The 21,636-nt window shown below is 35.1% G+C and overlaps 1 protein-coding gene across 2 annotated transcripts; it reads right to left on the reverse strand.

The window, feature by feature from the left end:
• Nucleotides 1–1,860: 1,860 nt before the first annotated feature.
• On the reverse strand, nt 1,861–20,132 carry LOC135595176 (diphthine--ammonia ligase-like). 2 transcript variants are annotated; one of them, XM_065085746.1, is made up of 12 exons: nt 19,979–20,132; nt 19,826–19,897; nt 19,037–19,104; nt 15,397–15,622; nt 15,252–15,284; nt 13,903–13,985; nt 13,305–13,377; nt 8,853–9,183; nt 8,450–8,781; nt 5,755–6,080; nt 5,380–5,677; nt 1,861–2,595 (listed from the first exon to the last, which is right to left on the reverse strand). In XM_065085746.1, the coding sequence occupies exons 1-12, from the start codon at nt 20,054–20,056 to the stop codon at nt 2,383–2,385; spliced, it is 2,133 nt and encodes a 710-aa protein (XP_064941818.1). In that variant the 5' UTR covers nt 20,057–20,132; the 3' UTR covers nt 1,861–2,382. The 2 variants fall into 2 exon arrangements, with proteins under 2 accessions (XP_064941818.1, XP_064941817.1); XM_065085745.1 differs by having other exon boundaries at nt 19,037–19,116.
• Nucleotides 20,133–21,636: the final 1,504 nt, after the last annotated feature.

Genomic DNA, 21,636 nt, shown 5'->3' on the forward strand with positions numbered 1-21,636 from the left:
TCTGCTTTTTGTTTATTCCTCATGAGTGAGACATCTCCACCGTCCGCAAACAAACAAATAGTTTTGGAGAAAAAGTCTAAACAGATCATGCAAGCATCATATGATCGAAATAGAAATAATAATTTGATATAATCAAAATAGATCTAATGCATAAATAGATTAAAAATAGATCTAATATATAGATAGATCTAGTTTCAATAATAATATATGATAATTTAGATTTTGATGACATGATTCTGATACCAATTGTAAAAAATAAAATTATTATATAAAAATTTAATGTCAGAATTGAAAGGTATTTTGATTTGCATACCTCGTTAATCAACAAAAGAAAGGAGCTAGTCTCTCGTTTTCTTCTCTTTATATTTTCAGAACTAATTAATGGAATAGGGACCTATCAAAAGGTGAAGGAAGAAATCTCCATAATGATATGATCTATAAAAGGTTTTACCTATATATATATATATATATATATACACACACAAAAGAAATTAGAGAAATGTGGAGAATTTTTACCATCTCCTAAGATATCCTAACATAAATAAATTTATAATCTATTGATAGATAATCTTAATTAAAATCTTAATATATCTTAACCTAGCAGAACGATGTGAAGATTGTTTCAGCAAGTACAAGCTCAAAATTAAGCAGCATGCTTATACTAATGATGTGCTTAGTGCTGATCAAGGATTGAAACTCCTGAAAGTAGAGTTGTGCAGCAAGAAACATCACTGTCAGATTCAAGAATACAGCACCGAAGTCTCGAAGTTATTAGCAGTATGCAGTATCAATGTAGCTAACAGGTTTGGAAGGGTTATTGGGCTAATCACGCCCATTAATTAATGAAGTCCTCTTATGATATTGTCATGCACCTTTTGCACTGAAAATTATCATATTGAGTACTACCTCAGCCTACAATTATTATAGAGTTGAGCCGTGGAAGGCGCATCGGTTTGTGATATCCTCGTGGATTTGATGCATGATCAACGATTGTCTCATTTTTGCTTCTGTTTCTTATTGCTCTCTGTAGCTGCTTAACAGACTGTTCATCTTTCTTTAACCATCGGCAAAACGATGGCCGTGGTGAAAGTGTACTGTGATCAAACCCTGATGCTGCATTGAATACATTAACGACTTCCATCCACAGCGTTGGTAGGAAGGTGGAGACCCGAGCCACCCCATGGTCGGGACTCAAGTCACGAATTGGACCGTGATGACGACGTCCTGTGATTCGACTCAACTGAAATAACCGCGCCGTAGTGTATCTTCATATTTTATTAAAAATATATATACTGATTTGCCAATGTGACACCTTGTTGCTAATGAACTGACGATTACGCTTTAAAAGACATTTTAATTGGATAAAAATGAATAAAAAAAGTTTATTATACCATATGAAACTTTCTGATTAGATATTAATGAATCAAAAAAAATTTTATTATACCATCAAATCTAGAACCTTATTCTTTCCAAAACTTGTGTTATCTTTTCATACATATAAAATTTATATTATCTTTCCAAAATCACTCTTTTATATTTATTATAAAAAATTAACCAAAATAAAAATATCAAAAAATTTATTAAAATAAAATTTAAAAATTCCATCCAAGAAAGAATAAAAGGTTAAAGTAAATCTTATATCAAATCTATGAAAATAAAACCAAAAGAAATATCTTGAATAAGTCTAATGATCACTTACAACTTTTATCAAACAAAAATTAGACTTGAAATGAATTTGATTACATCTTGCCGATTGAAACAAAAAATGTTTGGCTGAACAAAACATTTGTCCGAATCACCCAACAGCAACTCGGCCCATTGACCCGTTACTCATTCTCCAGCTCAATCAATGCTAGGAAGTAGAGATAACAGGAGATTGGATTTATTGGGATGCCCATAATTTACCCAATCCACTTAAATCAAATATAGATATTAATTATGAGATGAATTCAAAAAGAAAAATAGGCAATGGAAGCATAATTCAAGGGTACAGATGATGTCAAGGCAAAAACCACAAGTTTCACATGAGAAGCAAAAGCTGCATTGCAAAACTAAGCCTGTGCTGCATTTTGAGAGCCTTGCAATTAGATGCTGATATCCCTCTGATATCTCTTTCCCCTATATGCAGTAACCATTGCTGGTAACATACTGCAGCTTTAAGCTTTAAATGAATTGCTTGTCATGCAGGCTGTTCTCTTATCCTCCAAAGCTGATTCTTTGTTGGAGCAGCAGTTCCAGTAGTCTGAGAAAATAAGTGACGTCGAGTCCAAAGTAGTCCAACTTTTCGATATTACATGCAAGTAATGCACATAACATGCAGCCTGACCCATGACATTCCACAGAAACAGCTTTGGATTTCACAGATTATGCAGTCGCACCAATTCAGAGCTTTGACGCAAACAGCTCACAGGTGATTATGTCCTCCATAGATGCAGATCTACCTGAGCTCAGCACTGGAATGAGACTAAAGATTGGCTCCTTCCCCATCTCAAAACTTTTGCTGTCCTCTGCAAATGCTGCAAAGACCTCATAAAATATGAGATTTAGGGTCTCCGCTGTCATGGAAAGATATGCTGTGTAGTAGAACTTCAAGTGCTGCACATTAAAGAATTCCATTTAGATTTATGAAATAATTCTAAAGGAAAAGAAAAGGGAGCCCAAGAAAAAGAACAATGAATCAAGAAAAAGTTTACACTAGACTAAATTAAAAGCGCACTGAGGTTCATAGTTTAGAACAGAGCCTGCTTCTATGCAATTGGGATGCTATACAAAGCAGAATTTGAACCAAAAAAAAGACAAGATGAGCACATTTTCATTATTATGTGTTTAGATAAATAGCCTTTAGTTATATTTAGGTACTAATGGCTAATCATATGCACACAACATAAATATTTCTGATGTAAAACACAATGACTGGTACAGTTTGTGGCATACCAATTTTTTCAAAAGGCGCTTGGACTCTCACCGAAGCGAGCTTGCCTCGTAAATTAACAATTTATGTTTCATCTCACTATGGCTGGTACAGTTTGTCGCATACCAATTTTTTCAAAAGGCGCTTGGACTCTCACCTAAGCGAGCTTGCCTCGTAACATTTCCAGGTGAGGCATTTAATAGAGGTGCCACTCTGGCATGTGCTTGAGCCTAGGCGCTAGGTGACTCAGGCATGCACCTGATTCAATCGAGTCCAGGTTCAATCAATTTCACATAGTTGGCTCAACTTAACCAACTAATCACAGCACAACACTACTCCCCTCGCCCTCCTTGCACCTGACCTAGTGTAAGGAATCAGAAACCCTACCGTGAGCTGCATTCGCCCTATGGCAAGCCACCTTCGCCCTACGCTACCGGATCACAAGCTTCCTCTGCCCTACATCGTCGGATCGCAAGCTTCAACCCACATCACCAAACCGTGGGCTTCCTCCAATATACGCTGCTTGACCACGAGCCTCTTCCTCCCTATGTCATCGAACTGCAAGCCTCCTTTGCCCTATGCTGTTAGACCACGAGCCACCTCCACCCTATGCCACCATTTGTAGCTTCGTTTATCTGTCGTTTGTGTCGACCAGCTTCATTTTGCTGTCAGTTGCCACTTTCCTTCGAACTAACCACCACCTTCCTCCATCAATTACTTCTCCATCTCCTCCTCTTTCTCAGTTTATAACTAACAACAGCTTTGTTATATGATCATATTTATCAATCATAATACATTTTTTAAAATTTTAATACTTGGGAGCGCCTCGTTTCGCTTGGGCGAACACGTAGGTGAGCACCTAGTACCTCAAGCGTGGCACCTTAGTGCCTTTGGTGGCTAGCACTTTTGAAAACACTATGGCAAATAAATCAGCACTAAAACAACACAGATCCACTGCACAGTAATTTAATAATATCTATGCAACTAGTCTTATGTTTTATGTGATCATATCATGGGGAGAAGGGAAACAGACACGTATAATGATGGTTTTCTCAGATTTACAACAGAAAATATTATATATTGCAGAAGTTTCAATCTCCTTCCTATATCATCAACAGAAAATTACACAAACATTTCCAAGTCATGAAGAAAATTCAGTTCATTGTATTATAAATTTTCTCAAACTGACTATATCCTCCCTGGTTCACTATGTTAAAAAAATCACATGTAACATAAGAAGGGAAGCATGATAATAAAAAAATAGGCCTAATGGCCTTCTAAGATTCTACGATTATTTACATTTAGTTCAATTAAATGATGGAAGCATGGTAAAGTGCTACCAATTGAAGCCAAGTCCAGGGAGTCAGTTTATGATGTTCTCTACATTTAGTTGCGAAGTCCTAGACAAAATTGGGTTCAATGAGAAACCAATTGTAACTTGTAGTTCAAAAGGCTAGATCAAAACCTAAACAAGGTTACATCTTGAAATGAGAGGACAAATGATAGTCTAAAATCAAAGAAAAAAGAAGAGGTCATAATTATTGTGCAGAACAATCATATGTGTAAACTTCTAATAAGAAAAATAAACACATCAACAAGTTTTCCCAATCAACTGGAAATTGTACCAATGAAAGAAGTTACCAATTTTAAAAAATAAAGTCCATATGAAACTACCAGGCGATGATAGAGTGGTCTGATGGGACTGAAAGTACTCCAAATGATAAAGGAGGGGAGAAGAAATAATTCTCAAGATCACCAAGTGAAAAATGAATATAGGTTTCAACAGCTAGTCAGAAAGCAATGTTCACTGTTATGAAAAACCCTTTCCATAGAGCAATAGAGTCCTAAAGAACTTATCCAATCAAACAAGAAGGTATAGTTATTTTGCGGTGATACCAGTGAAAAAAATAAAGCCTCATAGCATTTCGGAGGTGAGGCAACATTAATTTGAAACTGCCCCTTTTCCATACAGCAATAAAGCCCCATAGAACTTTTCCAATCAAACAAGAAGTTATATCATGGTTACCTATGTTATTGGTGCAAAGAAAGAAAAGGCCTCCTAGCATTTTGAGGTAAGGCTGCATTAGTCTGAAACTGCATATCCAGCGTTTAGAGAAATGTTCAGCAGATTTTATTCTGACATTATTTCTTCAAAAAGTGCACATGACCTAAGAGGTCAAAAGCCGCTGGATCGAAAGGAATTCAACAGATTTTGGATTGCTACTCTAAAAATAGGAGTAAACCATAATTAGCAAAAATTCTTGTTCTTCAGCAGAACATTTGCTATCTAAATAATCAAAGTCATCAAATAGAACAAAATATTAATATCAGTCTTATCTAATTAAAAGATATTTTTACTTCAATTAATAACCTAAGTGAGACTACTGATGCTAATTACAGGCTCCAAACTGTAAAACCAAGTACCAGAAGCAAGTCCAAAGGCAATTTCATTTTAGTGAGAATCTTACCATCAAATCTCCCCAAAATAAATAGTTGTCCAAAAGGACCTTATTGACAAGAAAGACACAAAACTTTGCAATCACTCTTATGTGATCGCCAGAGATAAGTTCTGGTTCAGTATTAGGGCAGATCTTTGCTGCCACATCTTTTGTAATAGAAACTAAGGCCGCACAAATCTTTCCACTGATGGTGTAAGTCTGAAAATCCCAAACCATTTCTTTGCTATCTGATCCTAGCAAATTATTTCCAATTCCATAATCTCCGTTTTCTGGAATGTAGAGAACAGGTTTTACTTCAACAAGAGCTCTGCAAAACAGTTCAATGTCATAAACGATGAACACAACATGCAATAAAGAATATACAGTTATGACAAGTAATCACACCCTTTGGGAAGAGCAGGTGCAAGAATATATAAGAAAATTGGGCTGGCCACTCTTTTCACATCGATCGAATCAGAGTCGTCATCAAAGAAAGATTCCATTTTGTGCTGAATTTCAGTTCTCTCACAGAATGTGAGAGAGGCAGCACAATATACTGTCAAAAGAATTGCACAGGAAACAAGGGAGCTGTTGAAGCAATTAGCTATGGCCTCGCTGTTTAGTAGTGCTTGCTCTATTTCAATAGCCGGACCTCCTGAACAAAGTGTCATTGTTGGGGGATCCAGCCCCAACTGCCCAGCCATATGGAGAACTTCTCCATGCAAAGTTGCCTAAATAGTGAGGAATCAAATTCAATTACTCATGCCAGTAAATAACAAGATTATGAACTGTAAGCAGTGATTAGACCCAATATGGTAGCAACTTTATCTTAGAAAACATTAATATTACCTACTCAGGAAACTAAATGTGTTGTGACCCTATCTAGAAACCCTTAGAGATCATAGCTAACAATTTAAAATATCCAAGTGGTATCCTAATTACCAAAATATCCTATAAAACCTCAGAGCAACGTTAGGAGGCATTAACAGAAATCCTATCATGAGAAGAACAGAAGAGAAATGAAAAAGGCAAACAAATAGGAAAAGCAACAAATGATAGAAATCAGTCTTCTAGAGTACATACAAGTTTCTGTTTGCCACTTAATGTCAAGCGTCAATGACTGCAAACTCTAAAACGATATGACAATATAACAATATATACAAAATCTATAAGCATACTACCATTTAAACCTAACCAAAAACAAGAATCCAGAAAATAAACAACAAAAGTTTTCATTTTCTAGAGAAATACCCATTAAGATATGCATCAATAACAGTTATCAAATTCTTTTCATTATAGTATCAATTTCTTGTAATATGGTAAGGAAAAGATCACTATAATGCAGAACATTGCTTGCTAACGCACATGATGACAAAGCACAATAACAACTAGAAAACACTCAGAATAGCAAGATTTGAAATATCATATCGTACTGGCATTTCGACATTCGCTCAATACGGTACGATACAATATACCGTTCGGTATACCGCTCAGTATATATATATATAATTCGGCGACGTCGCCTCGTTTATACATATGTATACATATGTATACATACATACATATATATATATATATATATTCGGTGATGTCGCCTCTCTCTTCTCTCTAGGCGGAGCGACATCGCCTCGTTTATATATATATATATATATATATATAAGATTTTTTTATATATAAATTATTTTTATAAAAGGCAACGTAACGTCACCTTTAAAATATTTTTTTTTCCTTCTTCGGGCGACATCGCTAAGGTGACACGACGTCACCTTTTTCGACGACGTCGCCTTTAAAAAAAATAAAAAATTATATATATATATATATATATATATATATATATATATATATATATATATATATATATATATATATATATATATATATATATATATATATATCATCCGGTAACGAGCGGTCCGTGTACTGATCAGTTGACGGACCGGTACGTACCACTCGGTACGGACGGTATTATTCGAAACTGCATACCTTGCATAATAGATCATGGCAAGTTTTAGTAACAGCTATCTTCTTTAGTATGACTAATTCTTAAGATGCATGAATAGGGAGTCAGTCTAAACATAACTGTTAGCAGCCACCTTGAGTCATGAAAATTGGTTTTTCATATGCCAACTAGTGATGGTATTTTAACCAGTGGATCTTTCTTTCATCATGTTGATAATAGTAGAAGTGCTATTGTAATGCCAGTGATCCAACCTCTGTGATCACATGATAATCACCAAAGTGTATACCAATTAGAGCACAAATATGAATGAAGTAAACATTCAAAGGTACAAGAAATAAAGATGTAAGGAGTCCCATGGAATTTGACAAAAGTCAAGCATAGGATCTCACATTTTTTACTTGTCAACAGCTGGGCTACTTGGATGTTCTCCAATCATCAGCAAATTTATAATGTTGAACAAAACTCTATTATAGGTTCTTAATTTATAATATCTTTTTCTTAAGGACATTATAGGACAAGGCTGTTATTATCGTAACTGGGACTAAATTTCGTGTAAAAAAAAAAACATATCAAATGATATCAAGTCACAAGAAGATTACCAACAATGTGTCTAAATAATTGAGTGTATATGTAAGCAACCAGCGAATGTTTACTGAGCTTGCTTCAGATTGTAAACAGCTTAATATAGAAGCAGGGTCTATGGACCAGTAAATATAATCAAATGAAGTCTGCAAGAATAACAATGAGGAGCTCAAGTACATGAGAAACTACTTTCAGTGTCTATCTTAAATCCTACCAGGAATATGCGCCTACCTAATCACGGCAAAGTGAAATAAGCTTATTGTTCATTTTCAATATATAACCTTTGAGATCTAAACACATCATGTTTCAGTATCAGATGAGATTTCGATGAACTGCATATCTACAAACATTTTAAGAGATTTCATCAACCAAGGACAATAAGAAACATAGATAAACTTACGGAACATCTTAATACAAAAATACATTTCATCGACACTAAAAAAATTCCCGCAAGATTATATGCTCTGCTCAGGATTGGCTGGTCAGTGCAATCACAAGGAACTTACAATCAGTTCTGAGCTTTGATGAACTGAACATTCAACTGAATGAGAACTCTACCTGGCTGTATGGACCAATGCAACTAGGTGCCCAGCATGAGATACTTTGTACATGTAGAACTCTTTTGCTGTGATCATTGGCTACTAAGACTTCAACGAAGGCATTACCCAGGCCAACCTGCACCAATGGCAGTTCAATTGTACTTCTAGATGGGACACCCAAGAAGCATTTCTTCTCTGTGATAAACTTCACATACACTTCATTAGCCAATGTAAAATCCTTCATATTGGAAATGTAGAGGTGAATGTATATAACGTTCAGCCAATCAAAGCCATCTTCGTTTAGTTTCAATTCAATTTTTCCAAGAACAGAAATGAGATCTTCCTGCAAGCCTGCCAATATAGTTGTGAGCAATGGAACTTCCATTGAGAGTATCAAAACAAAAAAGGTAAAGCACTCTAACCATCTAAAGTCTTAGAGACATTCTGAATCCAACAACCAATAGAAAACTTGTCCCTGCTGCCTCTTGAGATGCACAAGTTCAGGTTCTTAGTTGTACAATTACCAAGCTGAGAGCACGCAGAAAGAGACTGCACCATATGATCTGGTGTAGAATCTCCTTGTACTTCACATACATATCCCACCTTGCCTGAACCAATGTCACAACTGCCGGAAGACAGAGGCTCCATCTTATGTTGAAGATGGAAAGCCAAGGGATGAAGGAAACCAACAGGTGCAATGTTATCTGGTGAGTGCAGAATCACCTCAAACTTGTCAAGAAAAATCCTAGCATTCTGAAATTTATACATGTCAGACTAGTTCTAGTATATACACAATACATAAAGAAAGAATCTTAAGCCTACTTCTTTCCTAAAATTGCCAGTTAATGACAAATAGATTTGCTAACCCCTAAAATTGAACAAAAAACCTTAAGCCTACTTCTTTCCTAGTTAATGACAGATTTACAAGAGCACATAAGAGGTTTAATTTCACAAGTCCAAATTTCCAGCACTTGTTCACAAAAACAAAGAAATCTATAACTGTAATACCCTAATTTTAATAAGGGGTAGATTGGTAATTTTATTACATAAGCAAACTTAGGGTTAGGGTTGATCCCTCTCCCCCTTTATTTTATAGCCGCCATCTCCCTCCTCCCGTGGGAAAGAGAGCAGCCCTTGAGGAAAGAGAGGAGTAGCTAGGGCGATGACCTACAAAAGTCCAAGGTAGGGATCTAAATCCTTTGTTTTTCCGTCTTATGATTATAAGATATAGAGATTCAAATCCTTGGTTTTCCTTCCTATCCTTTGTTTTTCCTATCTCATGATCATAAGATGCAGAGATCTTTTTTGATATTCTATATTCTTATTTCTCTTCTATCAGCAGGCATTATTTTAATCATTTTTTAAAATAAAAGATTGTGATCATGATATTGATTGGGTTATATTTTAAATGAATAGAAGTGAAAATTTGTCAAAGATTTAACTGTTTTCATTGTTTCTTATGCCTATGATATTAGTTGAGGTTCAAGATTGTTTCACCAAGTCATTTTTCACCTCTATTAACGGGATTAGATTATAGTATCTTGAGTGTTAAAACAAAAAAACAAAAACAAAGGAGAGAAGCAAACCTATAGCAAGACAACCACAAAGAGGTCAGCCACTACAAGTTTGCAGAAGTCTCACCCATACTTCCAACCACAAAGTGCTCCTAAGCCTAAACATGTTTGCAGCCACTAAGCCCATATGTTTTGATATGCTCAAACATGCACGTCATTGAACACATGCATATAACTCCAACCCATAACTTCCTAAAGAGTATGGTAGACTGCATATGCAATTAAAGGTGGTTAGTGAGAGAAACTTCAACTTATGATATGTTGACCCATGAGAGAATGACAGGTATACATGATCTTGATTCAGGTTTTGGGCCTATTCACAACTTGTACGTCTCATTTCATCTCATATGGATCATAGAATCTTACTCCAACGATCGTTCAAAATATAAGGATTTGTCTTAGAAGCTTTATCACTAATACATATAATGAGAAGATGTAACGTATGAGAATTGAATTCAACTGGTGCTTATTTTAATGTAATATGACTAATGTAGTGTGATACAGTGAGCTTAATGTCAGTAGCAAGTTAATTTATGACAGTGACATTAACTTATACAAACTGCCTGAACCTACTAGTAAATAACTTGGCAGAATATTATTGGTTTTAATTAAAATATACATGATAAATTAGGGAAAGAATATAGATCAGATTAAAGGAATTAGTCAATACGATTTTAGTAATGATGAATAAAAAAAATCTCTAGTTAATTATAAGAAGAAAGATAATTAAGCCTGGAACTCAAGATTATCAAAAATTTGTATGTATCATTTTAAAGTTTATCAAAAATTTGTTTGAACCTGGAAGATGATACTTGGTTGAGGTACATATCAAACAGAGGATACATTGCTAAGGAATTTACAATTTGAGTGAAAAAGAAATGATACTAAAAATAGAACATGGGTTAATGTGCAAGAAGGGACATTTGTGGGAAACAAGTTACAAACATATAAATTTAAAAAAAAGAAAGATGGATCAAATGACTTCAAAAAAAAGTATCTAATTATGAGCAGGAAATAGTAAGTAATAAAAAGAGTATTCACCCTCTTGGATAATTAAATCGTTATTATAAAAGAAGGTCTCCTAGAGCCCATTAATTGTGGATAACAGGAATATATATGTTTGATTCTCACAACCCACCTATCTTTTGTCATCTCTTGCTAGCTCTATATTAGGATGCATCATGACTAATTTATTACATGTTAAACTCACAGAATTAAGGAGAATCTTGTATAGACTAACTAAGCAAAAGCACCATGAGTTGAAAAAAAAGGTTATAGGTTTAAAATGTGTGCATGTGTATGGGTAAGGATGTTGATTATGTAATAAAATGACATGTGATGAATATTACATGTTGGTTAGGTAAATCAAATTTACTAAACAATCCCAATATGATATGAATAAGTGTCACATTTGTAATGATATGCCTCAAAAATATATAACTAGATATTTTGTTAATTAAATTGAGAGATTGATTATGATTAGTAGGCAATACAAGATTTAATTGCATGAGTATTTATAGTGCATATAATTGAATGAAATAGGAAGTAGATAATTAAGTTAGAATAAGTTTGAATAAATTCCTGGTTAATGATTAACTTGAATAAGTAAAATAGAAACATGGATTGAAGTAACACATAACCCTTAAATCTTTTTAAGCACTAAGTTTAAGCATATATTTTGTTGCATGTAGAATTTTTATGTTTGAAATAATAGATTTATTTTGTAAAATAATGAGTATGTATATTTCATGTGTTATAGCATCTATTGTGGTTAATTATTAATTTAATGTCATGTAGGAATTTCATAAGTTATGATTCAGTGTCTCGAGACTTGATATTGCCATGCTATTTATTTTTTTACCAGGCATACATTTAATCGATCAATTGACTATGATGAATCGTGTTTAAAGTATAAATATTGTTTTATTGACATGTGCTATGGTGAATTCTTATATGACTTGTGTTATGAGATTCAGTATAGTCAAATAATTAATTTTTTAGTTTTATGTCATGTATCAAAAATCATTAACCATGATTTGGTTTTCCTTAAAGATGTATAATGGTGCAGTGTTGACATGAGACAAGTGATTGAGCAGTTGTATTTATTATATATATAATTTCAATTTCAATTTAGGTTCTTGATAGTTCTCTTACCACAGGCTTATACCCCATTGCAGATTCCAATAGTAAACATTTTGATCAACAAAGGGATTGCATTTAAGTCCACCAAGACAGATAATGGGATAGTATGTTTTACCCGGTGATAGCCTTAGCAAGAGAACTAGAAAGAATACTTATGTTAAAATGAATTAAGTTTCATGAATATTATGTGAACAACGGTGACATACTATCATCATGTAAGAAATGTACCCTTGGGTGTAAACCCATGACCCAACAAGTAGGATGTCCACCAAGGATGTTGTCCACAAGGTGGAGCTGGTTCCCTCAGGTTTAGTACGTACTTGAATTCTATAATTATTTTTATTTTATTTGTGAATAAGGGATTATTATGTATATAGTATGACATGTGATATGAAAGGAAGAACAAAGAAAAAAAAAGAGAAAGCAATATGATGTGTGATATGGATTTGATCCTTCTTATGTGATGTGCATCAAACATGATGTGTTCTTTCTTAGAATACTATTATTTCATGATATGCAATTGAAGTAAATGTTTGAATAAGTGTGCCTTATGTATTATTGATATGATTGCTTTTTGTGGCATTTCTGAATCATTTATTGTGAGTATACTAATGCTATACAAGTATACTCCTGTTAATCTGTAAATCTTGTTTGTTGATGCTGTGCTCATGCATGACATAGACCCTTGTAATTGTTGACATTGATTTAGCATATTGCTACATGCTTCCTTTGAACTCTATCCTACTCTCTACTAGACATTTGTGCTCAAAAAACAAAAGAAACTATAAATTTGTTTGAAGGTAGCATGGTATCTGGAGCGAGAGATAGGGGATATTCATGGTAAAGATGGATTTGGTAATTATCATTATTGTAACAAATGTATTAATTTTTAAAAAAATTATACAGTCCTGTGAAAAAGGATTTTGTTCATGCACGGACTGATCTTCTCCAGAATGAGTTAGGTCAGCTCAGGGCGTGACAATAACAAAGTCATTGATAAATTCCAAGATGATTCTAATGTGATCAAAGCTGGTTATTGGGAATGCATCTTTGTGTGCACATATTTGCATGTCAACATGACAGAGTTGAATTATGTACAGATAACAAGCTACATAAACAGATAATGTGCAGAAACATGATTTGGAATTGAGAACTCACTTTAAAGAGAGGGCAGTCAAGTGTTAGTGTTTCATATTCTCCTCCTTCGCCACAGACATTTATACCACATAATCTATCCAAAAGGAGAGATTCAATATTATTGTATAGAGATAAACCAATTTCTTCACTAGCAAGACAAATTTGACAAAATCAATTATTCTACACAAAACCGCATCACTAGTAAATAAAAGGACACATCTTTCTGGAGGTTGAACAGCATGATAAATGATAATAAAACATAGTCATGGATTAGTACTTTAAAGAGCAACTATAAAACAGAAGTAGATCAATCCAAATGCAAGTCTAGTTTCAGCACAACAATGTCCAAGTGTATGTTGAAAGAACTAAAAAACAATCTGTCATTGTTATTCAATATCTCAATCATCCTAATCATATCTAAATTGAATTTTAAATGGTTGATGAATGTTACTCTGCAACTTACTGCTTTAAATCTCGTAGCTTCTTGTAGTAATAGTTCATTTATGTGCTGAAATTTCATCCATTTTAGACCAAAATCAACTTAAATTAAGATTCTGCAAAGTTATTTCTCACTGCTCAATAAATCAACAGTCACTAATGATGATGGGCCCTGACATACTCTTTAATTTGGAGCAGATACGGTATCAGATCTGCAAGTTCTCGTCCTAAATGCTTTGCAGGATTCAACCCCATAGCTGCGACCTGTGTGACAAACAAATCAATGCATCAAAACAAACTATCATAGTTAAGTTTCTGCGCTAGGGACATAACTTGTTTGAGATGTTTCAAAGTGCAACCTAACATACAGAATAGATTCAGAAAATGTCTGATACAAAATAGGCAAAGAGAATGTCATTTTGAGACAGCAGGAAAAGATTTATGAATTATTAAAGTAAATATAATTAGACTTCTTCCTGTTAATGGACAGACATTTTCCTATCTCATCAAATTTGATTCCATTTTCTGTCAACATAAGACCGGTAGTATACTAATTTAACCGTACGATGACTATTGTTTACCAGATTCCATCTTTCTCAAGTGTTCGTGTTTGTTTTAGTGATCAGATTGTCTAAGAGATATTATAAAGATAACATGCTCAATGCAACAGAAACTAACAAATAGCTAGAATCACTCTATTAAAATAACTCATTTGAATCACCAAAGACTAATAATACATGTCACCTAGGGTGATGTAAATGAAGACTCATGTTAGTTCCTTTTTCTTACTTATCCTCAACATATGCAAGCTTAAATGTGAATAAAAAGACTTGGTTTTCCAATTTAATAAATAAGGTTAAAAATGGGTCACAATCTTCTTCTACGTACTTACAAACAGGAAAAACAGAAGTTGAGCAAGTTTGACACTATCCTAATCATCCATTCCATATTTAAACAAGTCGAATAGAAATATACATAAAGACTAAGTATATGAATCCCAATGAATATTCAACTATTCAATGAGCCCAAATTACATAAAGAATTGAATCTCAATACACTTAAGCAAGAAGGAAGAAGTAAAAGAATTTTCTACTCATCTGATGCCAAGACCCTAGCTGCAACACCTCCCCTTTCTTTTATCATTATTTACCTCCCAGCTAGTTTACATTTTTTAACAGTGGGAGTTATCATTCCATAAATCTGGAAGAACTGATCTCCATACCTCATCTTTATCAACTTTTTTAGTGGACAAGGAGAAAATAACAATGCAGATCCTTTCTAGAGACTGAGGATTACATTTAGATCCATCATGATGAGGTAAGTATATTGACTTCTACTGCACAAGGATCAGATATCAAAGCAGGTCTTTTCTCAAGAAGTGAGGATTAGATTCAGATCTATCATGATGAGATAAAACATAGGGACCAGATCTTGAAATTTCAGCCACAGATCACAAGTCATTTAACATAGAACAGTTAACAGATTGCAAATCAGTTAATAGCATCGAATGCAAAATACAGCTTCCAGTACCTTAATAGTGATAGCTATAATGCCCCTTTCTATCTGATAAAAACCAGCAGGGGAGAAAACCAGTTAGCAACAGGTGAAATTTTGCATGTAAAAATTCATTGATATAAAGATTCATTCACAAACTAACGAGCAATGCAAAGATTACCATTTCCTCAAGGAGTAAAGTTTGATCTTGTTTCCACAAATAAGCCAGAGACACGAGGCCTAACCTTGAACAAACACTCTCCACTCGCAATCTCTGATAATCTGATGCAATTGCACCTGAAGAAACTGCTGTGATAGAGGGAATCTGCTTTTTAACTTCATTTAATAAAACAAACATATCTTCAACTTCATCTCCTGAAGTCATTTTGTAATTAAGATGTTGATGCCTACAGTTGAAACCGACATAAACCAATGGCAGTAAGTTGAGCTTAATAGCAGAGGATGCAAATTAAGAAGATATACACAAATAGAGCCCCAGACAGCAATTTTATGTGCAGATTTTAAAAAGAATAGTATTTTTGCTGTTTTGCAGTACATTGAAATGTAAACTTTCTTGTTAGAGGTGTTAAAAGAGCATTTGAAGACAATGTCCTAACAAGGTTACATATTTGAAATTGTAAAAATAACTCATAGGAATCTCCATTTGAGTAAAATTCCAAATGACAGAAAACAGGGAGAAAATTTACAGAACATCAACCAGAAAGAAACAAGGATACAGAGTAAATGCAACAGCAGAGAAACATACTGCAGTCAGAAAAGATAAATGTTCTGAGTTCAGAACTTTTGTCCAGCATACTATTTGTGAAAGCAGAACCTCTGTTCCATAAGTTGCAGAACAGGCCTCTAAATGAATCATGCTTCTTTAAGCAACCGTGCATCATTATGAGGGTGGGAGTACATCCATGAAAATAGGAACAATCCTATAATGCTTCTTTTAGCAACTATGCATCATTATGAGGGCAGTACATCCATGAAAATAGGATCAATCCTATATTATAATCCAACAGTTTGATAATAAAACAGATTGATAATCATTTTGTCTTTAAGACAGAAATGGAGAAAAGATTAGTAAGAGAGATGTCTAAAGAGGAAATGAATAGCAAAGCTTTGATAAAGAATCATTATTGAAAAGGGGTTGTTGAATGTATATAATGCCTATGCTAAGGTCACTAATATGCCGAGTTATCAAGACCCAAATATGGTCACAACATAATCTGATAAGGTTGCTCTTCAGCCTGACAGATAAGAAGAACCACACCAGAATCAGCATAATCAGACCGAATTTTAATATAATTATGGGTCAATGACTAAACCATTGATCTGCTTCAATGATCTAAAAAGCACTATGCGCCAAAAGACGCTAAGGTCCCAAAATGCCTGAGGCACTAGGCGCTCGCCCGAGCGAAGCGAGACGCTCTGAAATATTAAAATATAAAAAATATATAATATAATTGATAAATATGATTATATAAATAAAAATATGACATTAAATTAAAATGATCTAATAATTTTAAATAAACAAATATTAGCAGTGTTAAAATCTAAATAGTATATTATCAATCTAGTAAATAGAGATTACTTAGTACAGTAGTTAACAGTCTACTGTTAACAATATATTATTTACTGTTAACAGTAGTTAAAGAGGAAAAAAGAACTTTTAACAATAGCAGAGGGGGATAAAAGTATCACCGACAGTAAAAAGTGGGGAAGGAGAAGGCAGCGGTGATGAAGGAAGCTGCGCACGACAACAACAGCAGCGGAGGATTCAGCTTAAGACAGTCGCAGTAGCTGCGAAAGCTATGAGTGATAGCGGGGAAAGCTACAGACAACAGCAGCAGCAGTGGCAGCGGCGGAAGCTGCGGACAACAGTAGCGATAGAAGCTCCAAACGGCGTCCATCGGGGGTGAAGGAACCTAAGGTCCTCTCCCTCAACAATGGAAGGAACTACACACAGAGCGATAGTGGAAGGAAGCTACGGGCTCTTGTTAAAACGTCGGACTTGTCCGCTGGAGATAAAGGAAGGCTCAATCCGCTATGTCTACGGTAGAGGCAATGGTAAAAAGCATCAACGACGGAGGTAGAAGCAGCGCTAGGGTTGGCTCGAGGTCGCATGGGCATGCAAGGGTAGCTTTTACGGGTAAGAAATTGGTTAGTTGATTCAATCGAACCAACTAACCACTGTTGAACCGAACCAAACTTAAAAGTCTGATTTGGTTGCTTTATTTGAACCGAGTGCTCACCCGAGGCGCCCGACACCTAGGTTCAATGGAGCACCCAAGTGATACCTCACTGAAGCACGCCGCCTAGTCCACCCACGAGGCGCTCGGGCTAGGCAATGGAGCACCCAAGTGATACCTCACTGAAGCACGTCGCCTAGTCCACCCACGAGGCGCTCGGGCTAGGCGTTTATTTGAACCGAGTGCTCACCTGAGGCGCCCGACACCTAGGTTCAATGGAGCACCCAAGTGATACCTCATTGAAGCACGCCGCCTAGTCCACCCACGAGGCGCTCGGGCCTCGCCTAGCCCGAGCGCTTGGGCGCCTATTTAAATCACTGATCTATTTGTAAAATATTCTGTTGGAGATTAGATCTGATACCATTCAAATAAAGGGCATAGTCATCACTGCAATGAATAAGCCCATCTCTATTCATATGCAACATTATCATCATAACATAACGATAACTGGAACATAGCTTTTCTGGTCTATTTAAGGGACTAAAATAAAGGATTAAGCAAAAAAAGGACCAAGACTACATATGAACCTTCAAATGTTGTAAGCCTCAGTTTTCTTTTTGGCCTCATTGTGGAGACATTTGGCATCTATCAGTTCTCCACTAACATCAAAAGGGCGATGAGTACGAAGCTAGCTACCTAAGAACAACATTGTAAGTCCTAAAGACATTGCAGTTGAGATACATCTATGTTCCAATCCGTTGATATGGTTGTCTTCATTCTTGAAGTTCTGTTAAACCAGTGTTCAATATCATTGAGAAGGAACAAGCTGTACCAACATTTGTTAATTCTATAATTAAGAGAAATCTTTTATCAATTTATTTTTTCTTTCTATAGTGTTGGATATGACACCTTTGAGTTATACCTAGGAGCCACCCATAAGGAAGAGAGAGAAGATTTTGATAATAAGCCACTTCCATCAAAGGTGGAATATTGATCTTAAAAACAAAGGGAACTGACTACAAAATTAGCCATCTTTCATTTCTCTCTCACTGAAAGGATAATGGATTAATAAAATGTCCACCATTTATCCAATAGAGTAAGTACAAGCCGACTTCCTCAGTTCAAAATTAACTACAAACATGTTGCAAGTTGCAATTCTGAATGTTTTAATTTACAAGATTATCTTATTGTTTAATGCATAAAGAACAAGAAGGATAGAATCTATAACTACAAGAGAAGAAAAGTTAACATATAAGGTTACTAATAAATAGAAGTCATGTAACTGACTACAGAAAAACTGCAAGAGCCACAAGACCTTTCACATGGACAACAGAGATACATCCAAAAGAGCATAAGTAACAGAAAGTTACCAAAGAAAGGAAGGCATAAAGTAGGTTGAAACAGGAAGTTAAGTGCAAATTGAACAGTTATATAGCGGAACTTCCAAAAGTTAAGTGCACACCTTGTGGCTGAATCAAGGGAAGGAAATTACAAAAGAAACACCATTAACATAATAGAGGATAAAAAGAATATATATATATATATATATATATATATATATATACACACACACACACACACACACACACATATATAAAGAGAATAAGCCCAGATAGCACACACCTTGTGGATCCTCGTATCCTCCTTCGGAACAATGGTAATCCCATGCATTCTGCATAACCAACTACTATCTGATGTCCAACCTAATAGAATGGCAAATGTATCAAAAGAACTTTGAGATATAAGCTAATTTGAAACAACAGTGGACAGAAAATACAGTATATCCATCATACAAGATTACAGCCAGTGTCAACGGAACAGCATTTGTGGACAGAACCCTCTTAAATCTAACATCAACATGCCTAAGTGTTCCTCTGTTAGAAAAACAGAAAAAAAGTAAAAGCAAAAAAATAAAAAAAATTACGCCTAAGGTGGTCCACAAAAACTTGTTTCAAACCACCGCTTTCAACTACAATAGAGGTTGACCAAGTACCATGGACAAAGGATTCCAGACCTTTTCATGTGATATAACAACCTTTTATCATGACAGAAATCCAACCCTAGCAACAGAAATATTGAATAAAATGTTACTAGAATATCTTTGCATTAGGTCATACATTTCCAAAACTGACTTTTGAGTTTATTTGCTATAACATCAAACCCTCAAGTTGCTTTAAATTCATTTCTCACGAAGAAAATATGAACTTCACATAACTCAAAGTTCACAGGTTAAAAATCCGAGCAACTAAATCAAACTCTACTATGACGAGATCCAATCAAGTAGCATCATTTACAAAACACGAAAAACTGAGGATGCATTCTGCGAGCGGCGCAGCACCAAAGCAAGAACCAATGAAAGGGGAAAGGAATAAATAAGAACCAAACATGAAGTACCACATAGCAGAGGCTTACAGTTTGATACATGTAGCTATCGAGCTCGTCCACCGAATCATCCAGGGGCATGAGATTGGCCAAGGCAACGATCTGCATATCAACGGAAGGCCCATCAAACTTGTGAAAGAACAACTCATCAGGAATTCGACCGAGGTGACCGAATAGACTGACCTCGTGCCCGTAATCGATGCATCGCATCATCGCATAGCAGCTGTCCTTGCCGCCGCTCACCAGTGCCACCACCTTCATTGCTCCTCCGCTGGATCGATTCCTTCTCGTCAGTCTCCGTTGTTGTGTTAGGGTTTTATCGCGAGGGTTCAGCGTCGTTCCAGCGAGTGAAAACGGATCAAATCTCTATTGGGTCGGATCTCGGTTCCTCCGGATCAGCAACTGTGTCCATACTCTATTAAGCCGATAACGGAGCTCCGATTCCAGTTTCCTTATCACGTAAGTTTAAGACGGAGAAAATAGATGCAATTGGTAGTTGTAGACATTGTGTATAAATATCTGTACATGATTTGATATACATGCGATGGTAATTATCTTTTGATCATTCGGAGACAGAGTTGACACGTGCACACAGGTTTTTTATTGGAAATGATACGTAGAACGTAATGTCTAATATCATGTTAATTTCCGAACATGACAAATAGTCTACCAGAGATGCTATGTTAGCTGGGCAACTAAGTGAAAAATTCCTTCGTTAAATTTATAATTATACAATTGATAATATATAAAATAATCTCTTCAATAACTTTCTTTTCAACCGATTGAACTTGTACTTTTTTTACTCCTCCCGAATTATCATATTATAAATCTATCTTAAATATGAATATTATAATTCATTAACAATTAAATTTATAATCCAAACTAATATTTGATAATATTAAGAAATATTCGAGATAAAATTCACATCCATAAAAATTTTGTATAGTTTAAAATCATACATCACATCACTCAAACATTTATGAAAATTCAAACTAACTTAATAAAATACTAATCATATTTATAAATCCTCAAGCATAAGAATTTATACAATCAGAACTCCAATGATTTATCATAAGTTCATATCATCGTAAAACTAACTTAACATTCTAAAATTCTAAACGTGAGAGGTCTTTTAAAACTTTTACATGATACATCTGTTAGGATTGAGTCGACACTAAAAGGGGGTGAATTAGTACGTACGTGAAAAACAACGTCGATTTTAAAAAATTACATTTAATGAAAACTGTATCAAAAGGTGTTTAACTTTAGAAACGTTCGTAAAAGTGTGCAGCTAAAGTAACGAGGAAGTAAAGTAGTTTCAAAGTAAGTAAATAGCAGCGAAGAAAGAAAGCACATTAATTTATAATGGTTCGGTCGTTGTGACCTATGTTTATTTTCGATTCCTCTTCCGGCGATGTCATCGGCGTTCACTTATGGTCTTCCTTTAATGGGCAAAGACCAACCACCCTCTTACAACACTATCTCCTTTTCACGGGTTTATGTGATAACCCTTACAAGCCTCACACCTCACTTGAATGATCACAAGACTTAGAAATATAGGAGGACACTTAGCACTTTTACAACACTTTCACACCCCAACACTTCAAGATTTTTGTTCACACTTTGTTGCCCTTTTATGCAGAAAAGAGTGGGGAATTTATAGGCCCCAATGACTTCAAAATTGGAGTTAAAAAGTTTCTCATCTCGAATTTCTAGGGTACTAATGGTACCACCGCCATTACTGGGCGTTACTACCACCTACAAACTGACACTAAGCAGTACCATCATCTAGTCTGGTGATACTACCGCTTGACAAAGCCTCGGAGACTGGGCTTTGACAA

This window comes from Musa acuminata, chromosome BXJ1-10 (genome assembly GCF_036884655.1).
Source record: "Musa acuminata AAA Group cultivar baxijiao chromosome BXJ1-10, Cavendish_Baxijiao_AAA, whole genome shotgun sequence".
NCBI classification, from domain to species: domain Eukaryota; kingdom Viridiplantae; phylum Streptophyta; class Magnoliopsida; order Zingiberales; family Musaceae; genus Musa; species Musa acuminata.